This window comes from Lemur catta, chromosome 1 (genome assembly GCF_020740605.2).
Source record: "Lemur catta isolate mLemCat1 chromosome 1, mLemCat1.pri, whole genome shotgun sequence".
Classification (NCBI taxonomy): domain Eukaryota; kingdom Metazoa; phylum Chordata; class Mammalia; order Primates; family Lemuridae; genus Lemur; species Lemur catta.
In genome coordinates this window covers 23,751,024-23,777,012 of record NC_059128.1, presented here as the reverse complement: position 1 = coordinate 23,777,012, position 25,989 = coordinate 23,751,024, and the positions used below count along the sequence as shown (strand labels likewise).

The window sequence follows — 25,989 nt, the reverse complement described above, 5'->3', positions numbered from 1 at the left end:
GACCCTCTCCCTCCATCTTGGTGCTCCGGAGTCCCCAAGTTTTCCTTCTTCTTTGAGTCTGACAAGAGAAGAAACCTGGGTGTGCTTGGCCTCCGGGGCCTGGTGATGATGGGCCATCTCCTCCCTTAGGCTTTGTGCTGGCTGCGGTTGTTGTACTAGATTGTTCTGTTCTCAAATCAGTATTACCCCCCCCTTCACTTCCACATTTTGTCTCATTCCTGTTGTCACTTTCCCCTGTGAAATGAATAAAGTCTCCCCAGCTCCAGTTCCGTGGGCTGGGCAGAAACCACAACACATAAGCCCTGTTGCCTTTCCTTTGGGACCTGGGGCCCCAGCCCACTCCCAGCCCACTCCAGCCCACTCCCACCCCACAGATACCAGCCCCATTGCCCTGGGAAGTGCCTCACCTGAGGGAAGGGGAGCCTCAAACCAGGGAACAAGAAACCTCTCAGCCCCTGCAGTCATGAAACTTCTGGGGGCCCAGGCTGTCATTTGCAGGCTGTGAAGCCACTTGGTTCTTCTTAACCCTGATCTCCCTCACACAGCGGGCCTGGTGCCCCCGTCTGCACCCAGGATGCATCTCGAGCTCTGCTCTTCCAGTCCTGGTCCACAGCAGTCCAGGAACAAAGGAGAAAGAGGAATGTTATTCTGGGAGATGAGCTTATTTCAGGAAACCATAGCAACAGGGACCCAAAGTCCCATCATGGTGGCCAGTCCAGAACCCATGGTGCTTAAAGCCACAGCTCTGGAAAACACCTCTGGGTCCACCCGCCACCCCCTTTCTTCTTCCCCACTGACCTTCTGGCTCTGGACCTCTTCCCACGCTTTAAGATGAGCCCAAACAGTTGAAACCAGACTTGCATGGAAAATACCCTTTAGACCCCACAGCATGTTTCAGCCTCAACCCTTCCTCGCCACACCTCTGCTCTCTTCATTCAACTTAAGCATAAAACCCAGACTTGTGAGAGGTAGGACACTTCCTGCTTCTCATTCCTGCCAATCCCCATGAAGTCCTAGCTGGAAGTGTCACTGAGCAAGCAAGACTCCATTTCGGTAGTGTGGTGGTGACCAGGGGGCGGGAGGAGGCTACCTGTTGGAATCCATGAACACCTGGGACTATACACCATCAAGTAGAGGCAGTTTTATTACAGGCTCATTTAGATCCAGCTAAAACGACAGGCAACAAGAGCTTTTCAATAAAGGCAACCAGCATTTGTGAATACCTCGGATTGCACACCCTTTCATAAAGGCGGTGTTGGAATTGCGTTTAAATTCAGCTAAAACGATAACCAAGTACAGGCCCTCGTGGGCAAGCTTCAATGAAAGGGCCTCGTACACGGTGGCTCCGGCCTGCTCTCGCACAAACAAGTGCTGGGACGAGAATCCACATCACGAATCACAGAGGCTTACTGTAGATGCTGCTTGGCCACTTACTTAGAACGTGTACGTAAATGTCCATGCAGACTTCTGGGAGGATCAGAACCCAGCTTGTGGGGTGAGGGAGGGGGGTACCTCATTTCCTGCTGTATGTTTCTGTCAGGCTCACCGCACATACTTGCCTGATTTAGGCACGTGGCTAACCTGGGTTAGACGTTTAGATGTAGGTGGCCCTTCTCAGACCTTAGAGAACTTCAACCCCTTCTTTAGGGCTGAGAAGCCCCATCTGCCAGGATCTGTGGAGGGCAGTGGTGATAGGAAGGAGTTGTCATACCAAGGACCAAGCAGACTGGCCCAGATGCGGGCTGCCTGGTAACCCAGTGGGGTGAGGGGAGTAGCTAGCTGTTGAGGCGGCCTGGCAGGTTGGTGGACATGGGCCACCTCAGGTCAGCTGGAGGGTCAGCACTGAGCCCAGCCCACATGACAATGTGCACACTGATGCATGGACTCCCTCTAACCCCTAGCCAGAAAAGACTTGGTCATGGGAAACACGAAACCTCTCTGCACAGCTGGCTTAGGCCCCAGGCCCTGGGGTCACAGGAGCTGACTACACATGGAGCAAAGGGCAGAGTTCCCTTCAAAACCCATGAAATTCGCCCTCTCGTCACCCCGGCAGATCTGCACTCCTACAAGCTCTCATCTGGCAGGCCCTTTCCTGGAACAGTTTTGTCTTGCACATTTGCTGAGGGGGACAGGAAAGGAGAGACAGGATAGGATGCCAGGTTGTTAGGAGCCCAGGGCTGCGCCCCCTGGTGGAAACCAGAGATGGACCCGCCTCCTGGGAGAAGAGAAGCCACAGTGCCTTATGCCGCCAATCAAAACCCAACCCTCAGTAGCGGACAATGGTGCTACCACAGGCTGAGAAAGGTTGGGGGCGGGGGAATGAAGACAAGTGTGTTAATGGGTACACAAACACAGAAGGAGTTAAGTTCTAGTATTCGATAGTATAGTAGGGAGACTATAGTTAATAGTAATTCATTGTGTATTTCCAAATAGCTAGAAGAGAATTGGAATGTTCCTAACACAAAGATAAATGTTTGAGATAACGGATATCCCAAGTATCCTGATTTGATCATTACACATGGTATATGTGTATCAAAATATCACATGTACCCAAAAATACATACAACTATCATTTATCAATTAAAAAGGAAAAACAAAGCAATCCTCCAGTTTGTAGCTACACCAGGGCAGGAAATGGAGAGAAAAACAAAACAGTAGCAGCCTCCTTGGCCTTTTCTCTTTTTGGTCTCCAGCTAAAAGTGGCCTCTGAGCTCCTTTCCCAGGCCCCCGCCCCCACGTGTGTCTGTCTACCTTACAAGATAATCTGTCTCTTCTACCCCCAGAAAGGCTTCTGGGGAGCTTGGGGTGGTAAGAAATAAAGCAAAGGAGATTCTCAATTTACATCTCTGGGATTCGTTTCCTCAGATGTAAGGGTAATACCTGAACAGCACCTCAACTGCCACCCTGCAGTGCGGTCGTCCTCGCCAGTGGAACTGGAAGTGCTGTGCAGATGGCAAGTGACTGAGCCCACTAGGGGGAACCCTCCGTGCCAGGAGAAAGGTTCTGGGGACACACCTCAAAGCTTCCAGCTATCAAATACTTCTCAGCCCATGGGCCCAACGGTCCAGCCTGGCTGAGAGGAACTATGCACCCCCAAATCCTACCAATGTTCCTCTGAAATTCTTAGCACCCATTTCTTGCCACAGCCCAAAGCAATTTCAGATCCGAAAATTCCTTGCGATTAATACTGTAGTTTTCATTTCACCAAGGGATGTGAACTGAAACACAGAGGTTAAGTAACTTACCTACAGTCACCAACTGACCAGGCCAAGATGATGAGCAGTGTTCCTAATCCCTGGCTACGTTTTCTTTCTACTGAATCAGTGGATCCCAACCCAAGTAGGGCAAGAGGCACTCAGGTAGCTTTAAAAACTTCAGGTTCCCAGAGACGGATTCAGAGGCCTAGTGTGCGGTCTGGGAATCTGCTCAGGTAGGGTAGAAAACCACACCTGCCTTCAGGGCTCCCAGTGGGCATGTGGGCTTGGCTGGGCCTACCGCACAGGGAGGCTGGAGGAGGACACAAGTACCAGCAGAGTTAGGCCCAAGAAGGAAGAGACATTCTTCCAGTGACAGATGGCCCAGAGCTCGGCCCTGGCTCCAGAATGCAAATGAGATCAGAAATAGACGACTCGGCAAGAAGCATCTGCCACACGCACCATGCCTCATGCAGCTGCCACAGCTTTGACCGGGAAAACACACATCTCATCCCACTTTCTGCACAGATCCTCCTGAAACACAGTAGGGACTGGGGGCGGTGTGGGGGGAGCAGATGGAGTAAGAATGAAAAGCAGTTGAAAGAGCTATTCTCCTCTCGCTTGGTGAGGACGGAGACAAGAGCTGTACCCCGACAAAGTGAGGGCAGGAGGCATCGCTCAAGCCCTGTTCCTCCCAGGCCTCAGAGCAGTCGGGATTTGCCTCAGTTAATAGAAGGGGATTACGACAAATTTCTCTGGTCTAGATTTAGGTCTTGAGACCCCACCCCAGCATCAGAAACCCCTCAGGCTCTTCCTCTCTGCCCACCTCATCCTCCAGGCCCTCTCTTGAGGACCCCATGCCCTTCAGGATCCTAATAAAATGACCAACAGTAGGGAGGAAAAAGGTAAACCTTTATTTGGAAAAAAAGAGTTTAAATGGCTATTTAAAACCCCCATTTCATTTCTGAAACAGAAACAAATAAGAAAACAAGGAAAAGATAATCTGTTAAGCTCCTGCCCTTTGCCATCTTTAGCCATTTTGAACTTGCATTTCCCACCAGAAGACAACAGGGACGGGCCCCAGTCCTAGGAACCAATAAGGGCATTGTCTTGAGACCATCTCAGGAGGTGCCCAGGGGAGAGACAAGAGTGAATGGTGGGGTGTGGACAGGCAGGCCTGGGGCTCAGACAGGCACATGCCCAGTACCCAGGAAACAAAGTTTAAAAATAAACACACAAAGAAAAATAAATCCCCCAGAACCTAGGCATGGAAAGCTCATAACCATGAATGCAGCAGAATTCGAGCAGTGTCTTTGGCTTTCAAAGACAGGACAGAGCATTAACCTCTGGTTCACCGTCCCTAACTCAAGCCTCTTGGCCACCATCTTCAGTCCCAATGTGGAAGTCTGGGTCAAATCTATCAGGGCTAGCAGCTCCTCTGAGTTAAGGGAGATGTGGGGAGGGGCTGGCCCAGGAACACCCCAAGCCACACCCCAGCAATGAAAGATTAAGGTATGCACATGACACAGTATGGGCTAGGGAGCCCCCTGAATAAGCTAGGGTACCCCCGTGTTAAGAGAGGGAGAACAGAGGCGGGAAACAGCCGAGGCCTTGCTTGGACAGAGCAAACCCTCAAACACTGCCACCCCAAGTTCTTGGACCACTTTTGCCCAAGGCCACCATTCTGCTGAAACGGTTTGGCCTGAGCTAAATACCAGGCTACTCTAGAGAGAAAATAGAAGGGAATGGGGGAGGCGGGAGGCAGCAAAAAGTAAAAAGTGGTAGGAGGAGAGGAACAGAAAACTGCTTCCTAGGTGTGCAGAGGAAAGAGAACCAGCCCCTTAGGTCTTAAGTCCCAGCTGAGGCAGCTACAGAGCCTATCTGCTCTTTCCCCATTGGGACTCCTACCCTTGCCCTAGTTCTGCGTGCTACAGAGTCCAGCGAGACAAGAGTTTCCTGAAGGTTCTTTTTCCATCATCCTTAAAAGAGTTTTAAACCTCACACCACTATCCCAGCCCACTGAACCCCACACAGGGATTCAAACTTCTGCCTCCCTCAGGGCAGCCTGGAGAAAGGGATCAACCCTAGAGAAATCATGCCAGGCCTGTAGGGACCTCTGGGTTGGAAGGTACCTCTGGGGCAGGCAGCACATCCCCAAATCTGCTGGCTCCAGGCTGGGGCCCATTTGTTCCCAGAGCCCATATGATGACGAGCCTGCCCTGCTTGGCAGGACAAATGCCTAATGGAACACAAAGGCTTAAAAGGAGAGAAGGGCCCGTGCCCTGCTGCTGCCTGGCAGCACAAAGCCACTGGGTCATGCTCTGAACCTGCCTCTCGGCCTACAGCCCAGTGTGGAAAGTGGGCTGGTCAGAGGCAGGCATGGCTGTGCAAACAGTCCCACCCCAAGAAGACACATGCAAACTACATATATCTCACACATGTATGCCTGGCAAGAGAGCTGGGCCCAGAGGTCATGAAGGCAGGGAGGAGGTCGGGTCAGAAGGTACCACCAAGAAACGGCCTGAAAGCAAATAACCAATGAGATCAATAGCTCCCGCAACCCTGGTAATTAAAAATCAAGGGGGAGAGCTGGATACATGGAAGGAAGGGGGAACCCCCCTTCTGCCTCTCCCAGGGCCACTGATGTGTGGCACAGGATTAGGAAGAGGTAGGGGTGGGGCAGGGACCACAGGCAGAGAACGTGGACAGGCCTGGAGAAAATCTAACCATGGGAAAAAGGGAACAAGGAGGGGGAGGGGAGGGGACGTAAGTTTCTTGGATCTAAGTTTCCAGAAGCATGGGTTATTTCCACAGTCTCTGATCCAGTGAGCTCTTCTGGAAGAGAAGCTCTCTTCCCCTGGGAGCCCCGTCATGGGGCGGTGACATCCATCCCAAAGCTGGCTAGCAGGCAGAGGTGGTCTGAAGAGCAGAAGGGGTTGGGTAAACCATTGGCAGCCCAGAGAATCTCTTCAGAGAGGAGGGAGAGACGGCCCAGGAGCTTCAGCGTTCCATCTCCATACAGCCTTTGATCTGGGGCACAAAGCAGAAGCCAAGGGTAAAGCAGCCACAGCCACGCAGCATGGGCAGGCACGGATAGGGCCCTCTGGGAACTATGCCCTCTGTGGGCGCAGGCTGCCCCCCACCACCTCCTCCTGCAGCCTCTGGGGCAGGAGGCTTCATTTTCTCAGAGATATTCCCTGACAATACGAATGAAGATGCGGGGGGGTGGGGGGGGCGGTTCCGGGGCACTGTGGCAAGCTGGGGAGCGTACACCCAGGCTCAGCGTTATGTGATCTTTTGATAGTCTAAGAAAAGCTAGAAATCCAGCTTTTCGATGTAAAATCTGATTTTTAAACATAGGCAATCAATTCAAACATTTTAAAAAACATTTGTTAAACAATAGAGGCATGGGGCTGGGAGACCGCTACATTGTGACTACTGCTATGGGGTGAGGAGAGAGGAAACAGGGTCTCAGCCAAGTCCCTCACTAAGTGGCTGCCACTGAAACAAATCCAATCACCTCCTGGAGCTCTGCTTTTACCTCTAAAATAGGGATGGAGAGTGACTCTTCTACCCACCTCTTTCTAATGCTACAAGGATAAAAACAGAGAAGGCAGGAAAGTGGCGTTTGGGGAAAATGATGAGGATGATCAGAGCCAGGGAGGTACGAAATCTGCCCCTTTGCTGGTTGAATCCCAGCAGCCCAAGCTATGCCACCAAACGCCTGACCTACCGTTTGCTGTTCCCAGGGACCCTGGCGGTGACTTCTAGAAACCCAGGATCCCCCAGGCTTACCAGTTCTGTCCCCATTCTTGTAGGACTCAGCTGAGAAGAAGATGTAATCCACTGTTGTTCCCAAACCCAAGGGCATCGTGGTGACCTCTGGGCGGCCATGCTGGGGCAGGAAGTGCGTATATACTGAGGTCAGGTGGAGGCAGTGCTGGATGGTACCCATGGTCCTACAGGGATGGACAGGGAGAAGTCAGCGGACAAAAATTACTAAATTTTCCCAAGGTCACTTTCTCTGTGAGTTTTGCAAAGTTTTTTTTAAGGGATAATCCCAAATGACTCAATCTCAGCAAATTCCTTCACATGCTAATGAGAGGCTGGCTGTCTTAGCTAAAATTATCCTGGAAACAGATACATTTATACTGAGACCCCCTGACATTCTTTATCCCTCACTCTCCTCTTATTGTCCAGTAAAGTATACCCAGTGCACCCCTGTCCGTGGGCCCGGCAAAAGAACGTACAGGCTCTGCACCTTCAAGAACATGGGTGGGTCACCTCTGGCTTCTGCATACCTGTATGCCCCTCTATAAGCTTGGCAAGTAGAAGGGGAAGCGAGAGCTTAGCAAAAAGTGCTCCCCCAAATCAGCCTCAGGACAGCCAGTGGGAATCTCACACCTAGACAGGGACTGGACTGAAACCTGGGGGGAACTGGAGAGAAGGTTACCTGGGGAAGACAGGCTCAAGCTCAGATGCGTCTTCCTCAAGGACAGACTCGGCCCAACCTGCAGGTCGCTCTGTAGAGGACCAGAGAGAAAGAGGTTTTCTCATCCACAGACAGTGAGGCAGGGTCAGAACCTCTCACCCTGAAATCCCTCTCAGACCCCTGACTGGACTGCTCCAGAAGGATCAGGAGGGAAAGGGAAAGAGAAACAGTGAGGAGAGGGAGAAAACAACAAACCAAAGTCAAAAACCCAAGGAAGGCAGTTACAGAGGCCTCTAGCACAGACATTGTCTTCCTTGGCTCACCACTCTTTTTTTTTTTTTTTTTTAGTATGTTTTTTTAGAATAGGTCATATAGTTACATGATACAAAAATCAAAATGTAGAAAAAAATAACAGTGAAGTTTCTCTCCCACTTGCCCCCTACCATTCAATTGCCCTCTCCAGAAGCAACCAATGCTAATTCCTGGTAAATTCCTCTAGAGATTTTCTACCACATATCATCCATTGTGTGTCTGTACGTATCTATGTATGTATGCACACACATAAATACATACATACACGTGTATATATAAATATACATACACACATATATGCACACCATACATACACTATTTTTAAAAAAAGATACAAATTACCAATATCAGCAAGAAAGAGGGAACATTACTACAGATCCTACTGACATTAATAGGGTAACAGGGATCAACCCTTAGGTAGACCGACCAATAAAACAATACTCAAATTACTAAAATCAGAAATGAAAGAGGGGCCATCACTACCAACCATATAGAAATAAAAAACAACTACCAGACAACAGAGCAAGATCCTCTCTCAAAAAAAAAAAAAAAAACCTACAAGCAAATACTATAAACTATATACCAACAAATTAGATAACTTAGATAAAATGAAGAAATTCCTAGAAAGACACAACTTCATAAACTGAATAAAGAAGCAGAGAATCTGAACAGTCCTATAACAAGAGATTGAATTAATAATTTAAAAACTTCCTACAAAGAAGAGCCCAGGCTCAGATAGCTTCACTGGTGAATTCTACCAAACATTTAAAGAAAAGTTCGTACAAATCCTTCACAAACACTTCTAAAAAATAAAAGAGGGGGAGATACTTCCCAAGTCAATCTGTGAGGTCAGTATTTCTCTAATACCAAAACTACACAAAACATCAAAAAGAAAACTACAGATCAATATCCCTTACAAATACAGATGCAAAACCCCTCAATAAAATACTAGCAAAGCAAATCCTGCAAAATATAAAAATGATTATATACTGTGATCAAGTAGGATTTATCCTAGGAATGTAAGCTTGGTTTAATATCTGAAATCAACTAATGTGATATATCATATTAATAGAATATTTAAGGACAAAAACCACATGATTATCTCAACAGAAAAAGGAAAAATATTTGACAAAATCCACATTCTTTCATGACTAAAAAACACTCAAACTAGGAATAGAACTTCCTCAACCTGATAAAGGGAATCTATAAAAAACTCACAGCTACCATACTTAATGGTGAAAGACTGAAAGCTTTATCCCTGAGATTAGGAACAAGACAAGGGTGTCTGCTCTCACCACTTCTACTCAACATTGTACCAAGAGTTCTAGTCAGGTTCGTTATGAAAGAAAAAGAAATAAAAAGTATCCAGATTGGAGCAGAAGTAATAAATACTATTTCCATGTGCAAGATGACATGATTTTATACAGCAAAAATCCTAAGAAATTCACCAAAAAAACTATTAAAACTAATAAATTAGTTCAGCAATATTGCAGGATACAAAATCAATATACAAAAATCATATCTCTACACACTAGCAATAAACAATCCAAATACAAAATTAAGAAAACAATTCCATTTGCAATAGCACCAAAAAGAACAAAATAATCAGGAATAAATTTAACAAGTAGTTTAAGATTTGTGCATTAGAAACTATAAAACATGGAAAGAAATTAAAGAATATTGAAATAAATGGAAGGATATCCCAATTCATCAGTCATAAGACAAGACTGTTAAAATGGTGATACTTCCTAAAGTGATCTACAGATTTGCAGATCCCTATCAAAATCCCAACTGCCTTTTTTTTTGCAGAAATTGACATGCTGATCCTAAAATTCATATGGAAATGCAAAGGACTCAGAAAAGTCAAAATCATTCTAATAAATAACAACAAAGTCAGAAGACTTACTCTTTCCTATTTCAAAAGTACAGGAGTCCCCCCTTATCTATGGGGGATATATTTCAAGACCCCCAGTGGAGGCCTGAAACCACAGATACTACCAAACCCTTTATATACTATGTTTTTTCCTATGCACACCTATGATAAAGTTTAATTTATAAATTGGGCAGAGTAAAAGATTAACAATGAACTAGAACAATTTTAACAATATACTTTAATAAAAGTTACGTGAATGTGATCTCTCTCTCTCAAAATAAATATTTTCAAACTGTGGTTGATCATGGGTAACTGAAACCAAGGAAAACAAAACCGTGGAGGAGGGACTACTGTATACAAAACTATAGTAATCAAGATAGTGTGGTGCTCACTTCGGCAGCACATATACTAAAATTGGAACGATACAGAAAAGATTAGTATGGCTTCTGCAGAAGGATGGCACACAAATTCCTGAAGCATTCCATCATTTTTTCCTTCCTCCTCAAAAAAACAAAAACAAAAAAACAAAAACAGGGTGTGGTACTGCCATAAGGATAGACATAGATGAATAGAATAGAATTAAGAGTGCAGAGACCCATGTATCTGCGGTCAATTGAGTTTTGACAAGTGGAGAGATGAATGGCAAGTGACTGCTAATGGGTATACAGTTTCTTTTGTGGGTTACGAGAATGTTCTAAAATTAGATTGTGGTAATGGCTGTACAATTCTGAATGCATACTTTAAATGGGTGAATTTTACGACGTGAATTTCATCTCAGTGATGCTGTTTAAATAAAAGGATAACGGAATGCTATGGACAACTTCATGCCAATAAATGTGATAATTTAGATGAAATGAAATGTTCCTTTATATACCTTACATTTTTCCTGTTAAATTTATTTCTATATTTTTTCTTTTTGTTACTATTACAAATAAGGTCTTTTTTTATTATATCTTTTAACAAATATATCAGTATTTTTATATATGAATACTACTAATTTCTGCATATTAATCTTGTACCCACCACCTTCCAGAATCACCTCAGTGCTTCATGCTGATTTTAGTTCTCTTGGATCACCAGTTATATAATGATATCATCAGCAAGTAATAATTTACCCCCTCCTTTCCATTTTTACACTTCTATTTTCTTATATTGCTATTTCTAATTCTGTTGGCTGGTATCTCCAAACACAGCTAAAGAATAATAGTGTCATCCTTGTCCTGCTCTTAACTTTAATAGAAATGCTGCTAGAGCTTCTTTTTTTAAGTAAGATGCTGATTTTGGAGCTGAGATAGATATATTTCAACAATGTAAGGAAATATCCATTTTTTTCCTTAATTTAAGAGAGTTCATTTTAAAAGAATCCAGAATAGAAGCTGAATGTTAACAAATGTTTCTTCAGCATCTTAGAGAGGATGACATGGGTTTCATATATTTTAACAGGTTTCATATATATGCATGATAAATTATATTAATAGATTTCCCAATATTGAACTATCCTTAATTTTGTAATAAACTCCAATTCATCATGGTATATTGCTCTTTCAATGTGCTGTTAGATTTTGTTTCCTAATCTATTTAAAATTTTTGCATCAATATTCACAGATGGAGAATATTGGCGTCTATAGTTTTCTTTTTCTGTGTAATTACTGTCAGGTGCTGGTGTCAATATACTTGTTTCATAAAAACAACTTGGCCTCTTTCTTCCTCTGTGCTCTGTAACAACTTAAATAGTAAAGGAATTACAGATTCTTTAAAGGTTTGAGGACATACCCTGGTCAATCTGAGCCTAGTGTATTGGAGGAACTGGATCTCTGAGAACATTTTCTATTATTTTTCCCCCATGGTAATTAGTTTATTTAGACAATCTTCCCCCAGGATCTGTTTTAGTAAATTACACTTATATACCATCTAAATTTTCAATTTCTTTCACACTTAATTGAGAAAAAAAACCTCTTATTATTCTTTTTTCTTCTGCATCTGGACACTTGTTCCTGTTCCTTCAACCCCCACTTAAACAGGATGGGCTTATTTAACTGACAGCTATGTCTCACCCAAACAACCACTCTTAAGAGTTTATTAGTTCTTCTGTTTTCTAAATTATTCCCATTTTAATCTTCTTTCCTTTTGCTTTCTTTCTGTTCCTTTTTTCTAATTTCTTGAATTGGATGCTTAATTCACTTACTTTCATCCTTTTTTACCTATTAGTATAATTCTATGATTCTAAATATTGTGTATATTAATAATTCTATGAATTTTTCACTGAATACTGTTTTAGCTAATCCCACAAATATATGGTATTTTTGTTGTTGTCATTTTCCAGATACTGTGCGGTTTCAGTTTAAATTTCCTCCCCAAAGTTTAATGACACAAATTGGCATGTTTTGATATGCACAGTTAGGTTGGATGAACTAGAAATATTATTTGTTAGCATATCTAGACAGATCCTTTAGAATAAAGAACTCCCACACTATGATCTCCTTGTACTACACTTAAGTCTTCCATTCATGGCCTTTTAAAAATAAGTATAGTTTTTTAGATTTGGAAGGGCACATTCACGGTATGTGGTGAATAGGTGTGTTGACCCAAATCTAATCCCAATTTTGTAAATAGTACTGTTATCTTGCACTGTTGGTGAACTGGGTAGTTCCCCCCTATAGAATGGGTCTTTTTTGCTTACAAAGTGATTGTCAGTATGTGTTTTAAAGGTTCTTGGTTTAATTTTGTTTGTTGTTACATTGAAATGTTTATTTTTATGTTTCGTTCAAGTAACATCACTGATTTAAATAACCTATTCTTAAAATGAAATTATCTATGTGGGATCCCGTTACTGTTTAACTTTAGGATTTTGTGATCTTAAAACCCTGAGCCACTGCTCCCCTGCCTGAGCCTGACTGATACAAGCACTTACCCCAGTTCTTGAACATGCTAGTTGCTCAATACAGGGTGGCCATCACTATTATTATGCTATCCCCACAGCTGTAATTATACTTTAGCTTTGCAATTAAAGGGGTATTGAGGCAATGGTGGCTCACGCCTATAATCCTAGCACTTTGGGAGGCTGAGGCAGGCGGATCGTTTGAGCTCAGGAGTTCGAGACCAGCCTGAGCAAGAGTGAGACCCTGTCTCTACTAAAAAAAAAATAGAAAGATATTAGCTGAACAATTAAAAATATATAGAGAAAAAACTAGCCGGGCATGGTGGTGCATGCCTGTAGTCCCAGCTACTTGGGAGGCTGAGGCAGAAGGATCGCTTGAGCCCTGGAGTTTGAGGTTGCTGTGAGCTAGACTGATACCATGGCACTCTAGCCCGGGCAACAGAGCAAGACTCTTGTCGCAAAAAAAGAAAAAAAAAAAAAAAGGGTATTGAGCCACTGATATGTTCACTGCTCTATGCAAATTGCCAGTTCAAATTAAATTCCTATAAGAAAAAAATAAATTCAGTGTTCACTAACAGTTTTCCCAGCCATTGCTTGTTTGCCTTCAGTTATTCCTCTAGTAGTTTCTTCAAGAAAGGCTATATAAAATGCTTGAGCCATACCTTCTTTCCTTGAGCCTTGATCCACTGTCTTCTATGTTAAGAAGTCTGAAGTCAACTGATTACTATTATGCTTAAAGGCAGCTCAATCTCCTGGTGCAACTGCCCAAAGGATTCTTTTATCCTTGAGTTCTAATAACTTCAACAGGATGTCTTAGTATTGATTCTCCCATATCATTTTTTACTGAGACATGATATGTCCTCAGTCTGAAAATTCACATCTTTTCATTTTGGGAAAATCTTTCTTAAATAATATATTTAAATATTCCTTTTGAGCCATTATATTGGTTATCTTTGTGAACTCCAATTATGTGTATTTTTAATTTCTTTTATCTTTTACTACTGTCATTTTCTCTTTAATCCTTTTTCTCCTTTTACTTCTATTTTATTTTCCTTGTTTTTTTGTTTTGTTTTGATTTTCTGACTCAGTCTCTTGCCTTGTTTTCAGCAGTATTTATTCCCACTTGTGCTGCATTTAATTTTGTCTTCACTTTTTGTAATTTTTATTCTACTTCTTTTCTGAGCTCTGCAGCTTAAATTTCACCTCCTGATATCTTGCCAGGTGTCTGAACTTATTTTATAAAAGTAGTTAATTTTGTTTTTGTGCTCTTCTTTTACAAAGGCAATTGCTTCATTTTTTTTATTCACAGGAAAATAATCATAATTTCCATATGCTTCATGGCAACAATTTTTATCTCTGAAGTTAAGTATTCTTTATCTGCCTCTTGTCTTCCCATTCCTTCCTCCTTTTTTTCTTACAGTATTTTAGTATAGATCCCATGTTGTTCCTTTTGGGAATTAGTTGAGGTTTTTCTGCACCAGCTACTTGTACAAAGTTTATATAAGGGAACAACCAGATATGCATTTGAAGTATCAGGAATTTTCCTTACGATACAGCATTACATAGGAGTCCTTTTAATCTTTACTCTTCCCTAACTGAAAGAGATATGTAGCTCTGTAAGTATGTCATCTCCCCTCTACCACTTGAACAGACTGCTTAATGCAAATATGGCTTGATTCCTTGATCAGTCCTTCCTCCACTGTCTCTTAGGATCAAAACAGGTCTAAACACTCTCCTATTGCAACCTCTGCATTCTATTCTTGTTGAAAAAACAAGGAATTTTGATTTTGTGCCTCAAGGTACACTCCTCACTTGGAGAAATGCACTCTGCTGGTTCTTTGAGATCCGTGTAGGGCCACAGGTAAGTCTCTCCAAACCTCCAGCACCCCTGCATGATCTCTAGTATTTCTTGCAGCTATTCCTTCTGTGTTGTGGTTTATGGTTTCAGATATCTTCAGATCTCCTAGTTTGCCAAAAATGGAGTCTGAATTTCTTTTTTCCATTCCCCTTGTTGCCTTGGAGTGGTTTCAGAGACAAGAAGGGGAGAATGCCAAGTATTCAATGTGGAAGTTCTTAGTAGGACCAACTTTTTATTACAACAGTCACCGTATGATTTTCAAAGTCCTATCATGTGTATCTTCTCCCCTATATATAGTTTATAAGCCTAAAAAGGTTAAATGGCTTACTGAAGGCCTCAGAGCTAGATAGAATTCAGCTCTCTTGATTCCTGGTCTAGTGCTCTTACCACAATGCATAGCCATGCTCACATATGGCCACTGAACTCAACTGACCTTCATTCTAAGTTTACTTATTACCAAAAGCTAATCTCTAAGAATCATATCTAGGAAAGGGCAGAAAACCACATAACTGACAAAGATCAGGGGTGAGGAAGAAAGAAAACCAAGAAAACAGGCTTAGTTTCCATTACCTTGCTTAGTATCTGTCACTCCTTCCATGAGAACCAGTCCCACTGGTCGCTGACAAGCAATGCTACAGAAGCGGAAACGTAACAGGAAGTCTCGGCCATATTTACGTCTCTCTGTGAACCAGGAAAAGCCACATATATAGTGAAAGAAAGGAAAAGGAGTCACCTGCTGAGATCTCCTTAGTACCAAGAAACAAAGACACAAAGGAAGTCTGGCTCTAATGACAAGATTTTCCAGCAGCAATAATTTAAAGTCCATTTTAATGAGTGACAATGGGGAGGACAGTGAAAAAAAAAAACAGAGCAACTTGCTAAGAGAACTGAGGGGATTACACTTTCTCTTGTCATTAAGGTGCCAGCTTTCTCCCAAAATGGGCATAAAAACACAAATGTGACACAAGCTCACCTGATCTCTTGGGGTGACAGGTGGTGACATACTGACAGCAGTCGGTGATGCCCAGGGAGCTGGGCCACAGAGGGGCCTGCAGCTTCCTCTGGTAAAGCTGATGGGAGAAGTCTTCCTGTCCAGATACCTGCAAGGAAAGAGCAAGCTGGGAATGAGGAAACCAAGAAAGACAAAGGAAATAAGAGCCCATGTTTTGGGACTTGTGGACAAATACAAACACACACACATCACACACTATACACATGGTATAAGCAAGCCACATGAGTCTCAGGGGAAGGTTAAAAATAAGGAGCTAATTCAACCATTACTTTTTCACTAGAAACTGAAATGTCCATGAGACAGGAATGAGGATTAAAAGAGTGAGGTACGTGAGTCAAGGAGAACAGAACTGCAGGAACGTGTGGTTCCCTAAATTTCACCTCAGAAAAATCTACACAATTCTCCACAGGAAATATCAACTCTCAGGGGCTTTAACTTGCAACAGGAAAAGGTTTATCCTGATCTTTAGATCTTCTAGATCAAAGTCTAATATCTTGAACCTATTACTGGGAAACCACAGGGTCAAACCAAATGGGAAATGCACCAAAGCACTTTACCGTATCTATGTCACCATCCTCGGTCAAAGCCAATGAGCAGCCTGGGAACGGACAGAACGTAGTAGGGGAAACATTCGGCAACATCAGTCATCTGCACGTCTCCAACGTGTGTAGCAAAATCCCCTTTATTGCATTTAACAACAACAAATATTTGAATGCCAAGAGACACTAGCTAAGTGCTGGGGATAGAGCGGTGATAAGACATAATCCCTCTGTCCTTCAAGGGCATAGATTCTCAAAATGTAAACTGAAATAAAACAGACCTGGAATTTAATGGCCATTGAATAACTGTGTGACTTTGGGCAAATCAGTTAACTCTCTTGGGTTCAATAACCTCTACTGCAAAATGGGATAATAATACCATGTATAATTAAGAATCTTACTAATAACCACTACCAGTTGTTGACTGCTTCCTTTGAACCAGGTCCTGGAAAATACTTTACATGCATTATTTAATCCACTCAAAAAACAAAAAACACCTCTGAAGCAGGCTGCATTTTATTATCCCTGATGTATAAATGAGGCAGATGCGACTTAAGAAAGTTAAGTAACCTGCTCAAGGTGGCAGAGCAGGGATTTGAACCCAGGACTGTCTGGCGTCAAAGCAAGTGCTCTCGTTCACTATGCCCAATAGTGCCTGCCACGTGGCAGGCATACAGTAAATTCTTCTTCCCATTCCCTGAGCTCCTTGATTATAGCTCCTTCAGTGCAAGATAATGCCTCTCTCTGTGCACTTGGCAACTAGGACATTGCTGGCACTTGAGTAACCTCATTAACATAAAACCCCAAAGTGCTCAACAATAATTCAATCATTTTGTGTGCTTTTCCCCCTGTGCCTTGCCAGAAATTAAGCAATAGGTTGGATCAGTATGGGCAAAACTGAGGAACAAGAAGATTAAGTGACATATAAAGAAATCAGCACAAGCTGATAAGCTATGAGATATCTAACCTATCAACATTCAGCAGTTAGAAGGAATGAGATAGATCCAAATTGTTGAGCAAAAAAAAAAAAAAAAAAAGCTACAAATGAAACATACAATAGCATATCATGTTTATAAAATACACATGATAGATTACCTATTAGCTGTTATAAGCAATTACAGTATAGTATTTGAGGGCAAAAGCTCTGGGGCCAGACCACCTGGTTACAAGTCCTGGCTCCACCACTAATGACCTGCATAACCTAGAGCAAATTACTTAACTTGTCTACACCTTAGTTTCCTTATTTACACAAAGAAAGCAATAATAGAAATTATAAAAATTAATAAGTTAATACATGTAAAGTGATTAAAATAGTCCCTGGGACACAGTAAGTGCTTAATAAATATAAATTTTGATTATAATATCATAGGAACATAGATATCACTGTAAATGTACAGAAAACAATCTAGAGGATTGCCACCAAACTTAGAACAGTCACTACCTGACTCTAAGAGGAGAGGGTAGGGAATGTAGGTAATAAAGGAGGCTTGTGCTTTATTTTATAGTGTTTGAATTCTTGCAAGTATGCACTTATGTATTACTTGTGAATTAAATTAATGATAAAAATGGAAAGGATTCCAATACGCCAAAGTACTTGAGAGTGCCTAGCTTCCAGGCTTGGGCACAAGCTATTCAATGTAACAAGAAAAAGCAGGAAGGAGCCAGAACAGGGGTAACTGAGATCCCTGCCACAGAAGCAGCACTGGATGCCAACACCTGAATCTCTCCCTAGACCATGTTCCCGCCCCCACAGCGGCCTCTCCCACTTCACCTTCCAGGCTGGCATCCCATGGTACTGGAGCTCTCCGTCCCTGATGAAATTGTAGAGAGGTGAATCAGGGACAGAATTCAGGTCCCCGCACAAGATGATGGGGCAGTGGCTGCCATCTGACAATCTGGCCACCTTGTCCACTTCTGCCAGGAGAATGGCCATCTGGGCCAGCTTGACGTCACCCCGGCGTGGGTTGTAAAGGACATGGGTATTTGCCACACACAGGGGGGCCACTGAGACTTGCCCCAGGCCTTCTGGGACTAGTGGCTGCAGCAGCAACACTAAGCCCACGTTGTCCCGATTGAGGAGCTCCAAGCCAGGCCGGAAGTACTCCACAGGGCTAGCGCAGAGCAGACGGAATCTGGTGGGCTTGTAGCAGACAGCACAACCATCCGTTTTACACCCAGTCCTCCTCTTATAGAAACAAGTGAAGCCTGCAAGGAAAACCCCACCAAGGAGCTGGGTCAGAGTCCTCAAAGCCTGAGTATCTTCCAAGCAGCAGTAGCAGCCCAGGTGTGCATGCCTAAGGCATTGTTCCTACCACTCTTGCCACTTCCTTGAGTCCACAGAGGTTCCCTTACAGCTGTAACCAAATGACTGAGGGGCTGGAAGGGGATGGAGGGAAGGAAGGGTATGTGGCAATATAACATAATAGGAATTTAACAGGACACGGAATCTGGAGTCAGACAAGTTGGAATCTTAGCTCCACATCTACTAACTTTGTAGCTTTGTGATTTTAAGAAAGTCACCCAAATCTTCAGAACCTCAGTTTCCTCATCTGGGGTAATAATACTCAGTCTCACCACATTGGTTACTTTAAGGATTAAATGGCAATATATGTCAGAATTGCTTTAAAAACTGCAAAACTTTACTTTCGCACCCACACATGGAAGGAGCTAGCTCACAGGTGAGACTGAGGGTTTACTAAGAAGAAAAAGATGGGGTCTTCAGGATCAGGAGAGAGTAGACAGGGCTGTAAGAAGAAAGGCTGGCAAAGATGCCACGGAGCTGCATTACCCATCATTCGCAGAGAGGGCTCCAGCTGCTCCCAGTAATGATCTTCCTGGACTTCCTGGAGGCACAGGATCTGAGAAATTGACAGGGAAACCAATCACTCCAGAGTCCTAGAACATGACTCCCACCCTCTAGGAGCAAGCACAAAAGCCAGGTGGAAAGCTGCTGCAGATCTTGGGTAGGGTCACACTGAAACTTCCCACAGGGCTGACTCTTCTCAAACAGTCACCAACAGCAAGAACAGGCCCAGACTTAAGCTGAGGAGACCAGACATGTGTGCTGTATTTTCCTGCTCCTTAAATCCCTCAAGTTTCCCTCCCTGCATAAGGGGGCTGGAAAGTGCACACCTAGGGAAAGTCTTCTCAACATCTGCCAAAACCTCATTGACTCCAGGCAGGCAAGTTCCAGCCTAGGCCGGACTCTAATGATTTGAACTATGGGCTTGAACTCATCTTCTAAGAGCATTTGGAAACAGCCTAGATCCAGCAGCAATTCAAGATGGCACTTCCCCCTCTTCACTCACATCGGGGTCCCAGTGCTGGAATTCCTGCATGAGGTTCGAGAAGCGATAGCTCCAGTTGAGGATGTCCGGATGGCAATGCAGATAGAGCTCTGAGCTCTGCTGCATCAGGTCCTGAGCCAGGATGTTATAAGACATCAGAGTGAACTGGAATTGAGGGCCATCCCCTGCCTCTAGGCCCTGAGCATCTGGCTGGGTGGTGGAGAAATCCTCCCATTCTCGCCACAAGATTTCTGCAAAGGGGTTGGGAGAAGAGTTCCATGACAAGCACATGTTATCCAGAGGCACCGCCGTCTCCACTCTCAGTAATAGTATGCCTGAAGTTCCTTTTTCCATCTTCCTCGTCACCTATCCCTCTCTGTGGTGATTTAAGCAGCACTCTAAGGACAGTCTTCAGACTAGATGGTACAAAGCCAGAGACAATCTTGGCCTATTCACCACTGCATCCCCAGCGCCTAGGACCTCACAGATGCTCCACAAATATTTATAGGTTGACAATCTCTCACTTTTGATAAATCCATGACTCTCTGGAGAATCACTGAGAAGGTTGTGCTTAATAGTCACCTGACGTTAAAGAAATTTCTAGAGTAATTTCAGCCTTGGGTGTTTTCTGACCCCTAAACCTGGAAAAGTCCGTGGGGCTAGAGACCACAATGTGTCCCCCATCTCCCCTATAGCATGTGGCAGCATAGCAGATTTAAAACCTATTTGAGCCATATTACTCTTTCTTCAAATTTTTAATGGACTCCCAATATGTAACACAAATAAAGTTATTCTAGTTGAGGCAGAGTAGAGGCCCTGAGACCTCTCCACTCCTATCCCCAGAAAACCCTTGGGTCACCTTCAGAGAAATGACAACATGGAGAATCAGAACTAGGGTCTGGCTTCAGTTCTTCACTGCCTTGCCGTATAACTTTAGGCACGTCCTGATACCTCTCTGCACTGTGATTATTTCATCTGTCAGACCTTGGGGCTGGATGAGATGACCTATAAGTTCCCTCTAAATATGACACAAAATTAGCAGAATGCAGTGGCAGAGCTCCCCATCAGAGTACCTTTTCTTTAGCAATGGTCTGCCCACCCCCGAGACAACGTGCTGCCCTGGCTAATTCAGCCAGCTGTCAGACTCACCATGATAGGGTATTTCCATTGGGGGAGGCTGCAACTGCCCCAGGCCCTCAAAGGGCCAGAGGGGAGCCTCTTCCTGGGGCATAGGCTCAGGTGCTATGCTCCAGGCCACCATCGCTGGGTCCTCTTCCCATTGCTCTGCAGCCAGGGCACCCATTGGGAGAACAGCACAGTCTGCATACTGGTGCGCCATCTGCATGGGGACAGCTGCCCACATGGGGCCCTCAACCTCTGGCAGTGGCTCCTCTCCTAGCATCTCGGGGAAAGGCTCATCCAGGTTCTCTGCTTCCCGCAGGTCACTCAGCTGCCTATTGGACCACTTTTCCTCTGAAGCAGCATCCTGTTCTCCAGAATTATTCATCAGAAGTGCCAAGCTGCTCTGGGCGAGTCCCTTATCTGCAAGGGGACCCTCACTTGCAGTTGAGAGCACCTGGCTTGACCCTTCTTCTCGCCACTGCTGCAGCAGGCCCTCACACTCTTCCTGGTCAGGGCCCCGAGGAGCCATGGCAAAGTTGGCCTCTACCTGGGGGGCCGAGCTCTTCGCCAGGAGGGCATTTTTTCGACATGTGAAGAAAGCATCTGAGGAAAACCAAAATACCAGATTATAAGAAGACCCACCCACACTCTTCTCCCAGCTAGACCATAAGCCCCATATAAGCAAGAACTATATCTACCTTGCTCATCATACCATCACTGAGCCTGCACACCTTAATGCCTGGAACATCAACATCACCCTCAGAGCAAAGTGCTTACTATGTGCCAGGCACTGTTCTAAGTGCTTTATAAGTATTAGCTAATTTATATGGTCGAGATCTGATATTCAGTGCATGAATAAAAGAATGCCATCTCACATAATCTAGACCACAGATGGGCACACATAACCCCACCCCTTTTATGTGAAGGTTAAGACTACTATTAACATCAATTTTCTGGTTCTAAGAACCATATTACATTGGAAACAGCATTTGACTATGAATCAGAACTTTAGGTTACAGTCTATCACTGAAATAACAAAACTAACTGACCTTGACCATTGCCCCTAGTCAGATGGAGTGACTGTAAAATGGTGACAAGAGAAGTCTGAACTAGATAATCTCCAAGAGCTTTTCTAGCTCTATAAATTCCCCAATTTATGAACCCATTCCAAAAGAAAAAGTCCTAAAGTAGACATTCTCAAAATCTATACAATTTACTTCTTAGCAAAGGCCCTTGGGCCTCTTCTCAAAGCTATTTATTCTACTTATCTGCTCAAACTTCATTATCTGGTTTTTCCATTCCACAACACATCAGAGGCTGTAAATTAGAAGATGCCAACAACTGACAGTAAGAGATGGTTGTCATCTCTCTGCTACAGCAGCCACAAATGACAGCCAACAGGTAAGAAAGCAGGTGGGAAAAACTCTAAAATTAGAACCCCCAAAATCTGAGTACAGTATTTTGGTGAGAGCAAACAACCAACACACACTAAATTATTTATTTACAGCACAGGACAAGTGACATTCATGATGCTGACCCTCAATCACTTAGAGATTCATTTTATTGGCAATGTTTTTAAAGGCAAGAAAAATCTTCAAACTGGCTCAAATATTGAAAGATGGTTCAAATATTTTGTTTGTGGCCTACATATATTTATGTTCCCTAAATGAGTAGTTTTCAACAGGGGTGATTTTGCCCTCAGGGGACATTTAGCAATGTGCAGAGACACTGTGGTTGCCACAACTGTAGCAGTGTTACTGGCATCTAGTGGTTAGAGGACAGGGATGCTGCTGAACATCCTACAATGCAATGGGCAGACCCACAACAAATGATCTGGCCCAAAATGTCAACAGTGCTGAGACTGAGAAACCCTGCTCTAAACCCATAGGCTGGGTTGCTGGCCTTTAGTCTCAGGGGCTTGCTAATTATCTGCCCCTTGAAACATCCTCTGTGTATACCAAATAGCAGAGGTTCTATGGTTTATATACATAAAGTTAGCAGCTTTCAAATTTGGCAGTTTTTTGGTCGTGGTGGTGGTGGTTTGATTTTCAGCAGAATGCTTTTATTAAAAAAAAAAATCTTATCTAGAAACCAAATACACAAATGAAACATAAATGGAACTACTTAAATGTGGGGTGGGGAGGGGACCTCCTCTGAGATCCCTAGAAATTACTAGTCTGGAAACCTCTGGACTAGTACACTGTATCACTAAGACTGCCATATGGACAATGGAAGAGCTCCAGAAATGATAGCAACCTGGTTAAAGGAACATGCTTAGTTCTTGGAAAACAATTATTTCTGTCGAGTGTCCCATTCCTCAGAAGTATGGACACACAAGACATTCCTGAATTCGTTGAGTATCTACTAGACACCAGGCGGTGTGTTAGCACAAGAGACACAGTGAACAGATATGACCCTGGCCTCCTGAAGCTTGCATTCTAGTGGCAGATACACAGTAAAAAATATATTTAAAATACTTTTATATGGAATATATTACCAATTACACACACACATTATGTAAAGTTCCAGAAAGGAAAAGCACAGAATACACAGTTGGAGCCCTTGTTTCTAAGAAAGTACTTCTTGGTCCTTCCCCTAAATTGCAGGAGAAAAGTCTGGGTGTTCTGTGGGATCTCAGAGGGAGATTGACGGTCGCATAAAATCCTCTGGAATTTCAAAAACCAGGAATGCGGGGTGCTGGCAGATTATAAAAAACCAAAAGAATAGCCCTCCCTCCTCTATTTAAGGTATCAACTGGCCATTGCTCCTACTCCACCACATCTCTCTCCAAACGCACAGGAAGAATGCTTCTAAGCTGAGATTTAAATGTCTCTGACTTCTGAGCATTTGTTTTTCAACCAAAGACACCGGTGAGAGAGGAGCGAGAGCTGACAGGTGAGTTGTGAAGTTAACCTGGAGAACAAAGGTAGCCCGGGACTTCAGCTCACAGCCCTCCCAGGGCCGACCCACCCCTACCTGCAGAGAATGCGGGCACTCGTCCTGACCCGGAGTTGCCATCCCTCCCCGACCCCCCAGGGCAGTGACTCAGCCGGCCCCCAAACCTCTCTGCACCCCCAGGGCCAGGGAAGGGTCGCCCTGCCCCATCCGCAGCCCCCGTCCACATTAACCGTGGCCCGACGTCACCGGACTACAGGTGTGACGGGGGAGCCGCCCACGAGGGTCGTCGGCCAGGCCCAGGCCTCTTGGGGTCAGGAGGGGCCCCGCGGGCCGAGGGCCAAGGACCGCCTCCCCACGCCTTGGCACTGCCCGGGGGACGGGCCGAGGCCCGGCGCGCCGCACGCTGCCTCAGGCCCGCGGAGCCCCGCAGAGGTGGGCCCGGGCCGGGCTCCTGCCTGTCGAGACGCGGGGCCGGTACCTGAGAGGGCGCGGAAGAGGCGCGCGGCCGGCAGCAGCAGGTAACACAGGCACGACGCGATCATGGCCGGCGCCGCCCGCCGCCCGCCGGGTCTCCCTCCGCTCGGCCCCGCCCCCGGCCGACCCACGTGGCGCCGCCGCGCGCGCTTCAACAACAACTTTATTGGGAGCGCGGAGCCGCGGGGGAGCTCGCAGGGGGCGGCAGGAGGCGTTTCCCACGGCAACGGGCGGGGCCCGGCCCCGGCCGCCCTCGAAGCGCCGGGTTTTAAAATGTATAGTGTCTCGCTGGAGGCTTCACAGTATTACTCAAAGTTCACAGTTTATTCTCACTTATGCTGCTAAGTAGGTGTCCACCTTGGGATCATTATCTAGCTCTCCCGCCTCAGTTTCCCCATCTGTGAAATGAAGGGCTGGTCTTTAAGGCTCCACTTAGCCCTGATTCTGTAATCTACCCCTTCTCAGCCCAGAGGAGAGGGAGCGAGTTCTTCCTCATTTTCCCCCTTTTCCTGCCTCTACTGCCTTCCCAGCTCAGATGCTAGGTCACAAATAGAATCCTCCCTTGCTTCAGCACCTGAGAGTTGGTCTCCTTCCCCACCTGTTGCAAATGGGCCTTCCTTTCCCTAATCCGGAAAAAAGGAGATGTCCCATTGGTAAGACAGTCAAGAAAAACACCTCCACAGGCCAGGGACCAAGTCTGGCTGGTGGTTTGTTTACCTTGAGGCATCTCCCTAGCGCCTAATACGGTGCAGGCACACAGCAGGGACCAAATAAACCTTGGTTGACTGGTTGAACCAAGCAGATGTCACTAAATGAAAGCCAGTTCTCCCATGACTTCTGTGCCACCCAAAGACCTATTTGAGTTTCTCTTGCTCAACTCCCCCACCCTGAGTCTTCTAGTCCCAACCCTGCTCTGAGGAAGGAAGGACTGTATAATACGCCCAATTTCAGTACCTAGTGTCTGAGCTGTGTGATTTCCAATTTGCGGCTGGAGCCTTCGTTGTTCAGGGAACCCCTCTGGGGAGTCACAAGATCCTGGACCGGCTGGGTACATCATAACACTGAAAGGCTAAAAGGAGGAAGAAGAAGAGAGTCAGTATTGTGTCCTTCCCACAATATACTCTTGCCCTTCAGGAAACAGCACTCATCCCCCTTTCTTTGCTTGAGATGAAGCAGAGGCCATAGCAATCTGAAGGTTAGGAAGGTGCTCAAAAATTAGTGCACAAATGTAAGATCTACCTAAGGAGCCCCCAAGTTCAGGCTCACTCCTTTACAAGTAAACCCTCCTTGTGCCACTTCCATTTTGTACCAATAGTTACCCAGAAGTCCAAGTTCCAAATCAGATCCTAAATCAAGGTACTTGCCTAAAGACTACATTTATCATTTTGCAAAGTAATGTTTCCCTTATCTACTTGGACTATGTTTTTTAAAATACCAATTTCTAGGCCCTACTCCCAGAGTTCTGATTTAACAGGTCAGGGATGAGGCACTTAAACATTCACCAGGTTATTCTGATGTATAGTTTGGGAACCTCTGCTAAAGGATCTAGCCTCAACTGGGCTGTTCAATGCACATGTGTGGACACAATGTGTCAGGCCAACTGATCCATGTTCTTTCAGAGGCTTCTCCTGAGGCCAGTTAAGCAAGGCTTCCCTCTTTTTGTTTCTTCTTTTTGTTTCCTGATCCATAATCAACTATGCTAGAAAGTGTAGGCTAACATGAGGATCATAAGCTTTGGAATTAAACCACCTGAGTTTAGATCCTGGCTCTGCCACGTCCCACATGTGGAACCTCTCAGGTTGCCTAACCTCTTGGGGCCTCAGTTTCCTCATCATGGCAAATGCAGGGTAAGCTTTCAGTGTTTATTGGTATATGTTTTGAACTGTGTGCAAAAAACAGCTCTGGCCACTGTTAATGGAGGGTCTTCTTCCACTAAGGCTTCTGCTCTCCAAACTGCAATGTGGCATTGCTAAGCAAGCCAGTAACTGCAGATGCCAAGGAAACCTGGCCTGGTGAAGTACAGCCTCAGGTTTTCCCAGTGAAAGGAAAATTACAAATCCAACCTGCACTGTCTCCAGCCTCATCGTGTCAGGAATATTCCAAGAGAGAT

At 44.8% G+C, this 25,989-nt stretch overlaps 1 protein-coding gene, 1 non-coding gene and 1 pseudogene across 3 annotated transcripts; 1 reads left to right on the top strand and 2 right to left on the bottom strand.

The window, feature by feature from the left end:
* Nucleotides 1-4,085: 4,085 nt before the first annotated feature.
* On the bottom strand, nucleotides 4,086-5,512 carry LOC123635576 (annotated as a pseudogene).
* On the bottom strand, nucleotides 4,086-24,036 carry ANGEL1 (angel homolog 1). 2 transcript variants are annotated; one of them, XM_045563214.1, is made up of 11 exons: nucleotides 23,884-23,959; nucleotides 23,345-23,420; nucleotides 20,535-21,110; nucleotides 19,407-19,636; nucleotides 18,887-18,956; nucleotides 17,870-18,303; nucleotides 15,521-15,647; nucleotides 15,118-15,228; nucleotides 7,648-7,717; nucleotides 6,990-7,153; nucleotides 4,086-6,224 (listed from the first exon to the last, which is right to left on the bottom strand). In XM_045563214.1, exons 2-11 carry the CDS (start codon nucleotides 23,352-23,354, stop codon nucleotides 6,064-6,066), a joined length of 1,953 nt encoding a protein of 650 aa, XP_045419170.1. In that variant the 5' UTR covers nucleotides 23,355-23,420; nucleotides 23,884-23,959; the 3' UTR covers nucleotides 4,086-6,063. The 2 variants fall into 2 exon arrangements, with proteins under 2 accessions (XP_045419170.1, XP_045419162.1); XM_045563206.1 differs by lacking the exon at nucleotides 23,345-23,420 and having other exon boundaries at nucleotides 23,884-24,036.
* Nucleotides 10,196-10,302, top strand: LOC123631143. The gene has a single exon (XR_006733015.1). It is a non-coding gene; the product is annotated as a U6 spliceosomal RNA (small nuclear RNA).
* Nucleotides 24,037-25,989: the final 1,953 nt, after the last annotated feature.

What these genes read in the sequence shown, in the direction of transcription:
- ANGEL1 (XM_045563206.1), bottom strand. Translation starts at nt 23,947, where the DNA reads ATGATCGCGTCGTGCCTGTGTTACCTGCTGCTGCCGGCCGCGCGCCTC. An exon ending in CTTGAGCCTGTCTTCCCCAG is followed by an intron (nt 7,154 to 7,647) that starts GTAACCTTCTCT and finishes CCATCCCTGTAG; the next exon opens with GACCATGGGTACCATCCAGC. An exon ending in CAAGAATGGGGACAGAACTG is followed by an intron (nt 6,225 to 6,989) that starts GTAAGCCTGGGG and finishes TTTGTGCCCCAG; the next exon opens with ATCAAAGGCTGTATGGAGAT.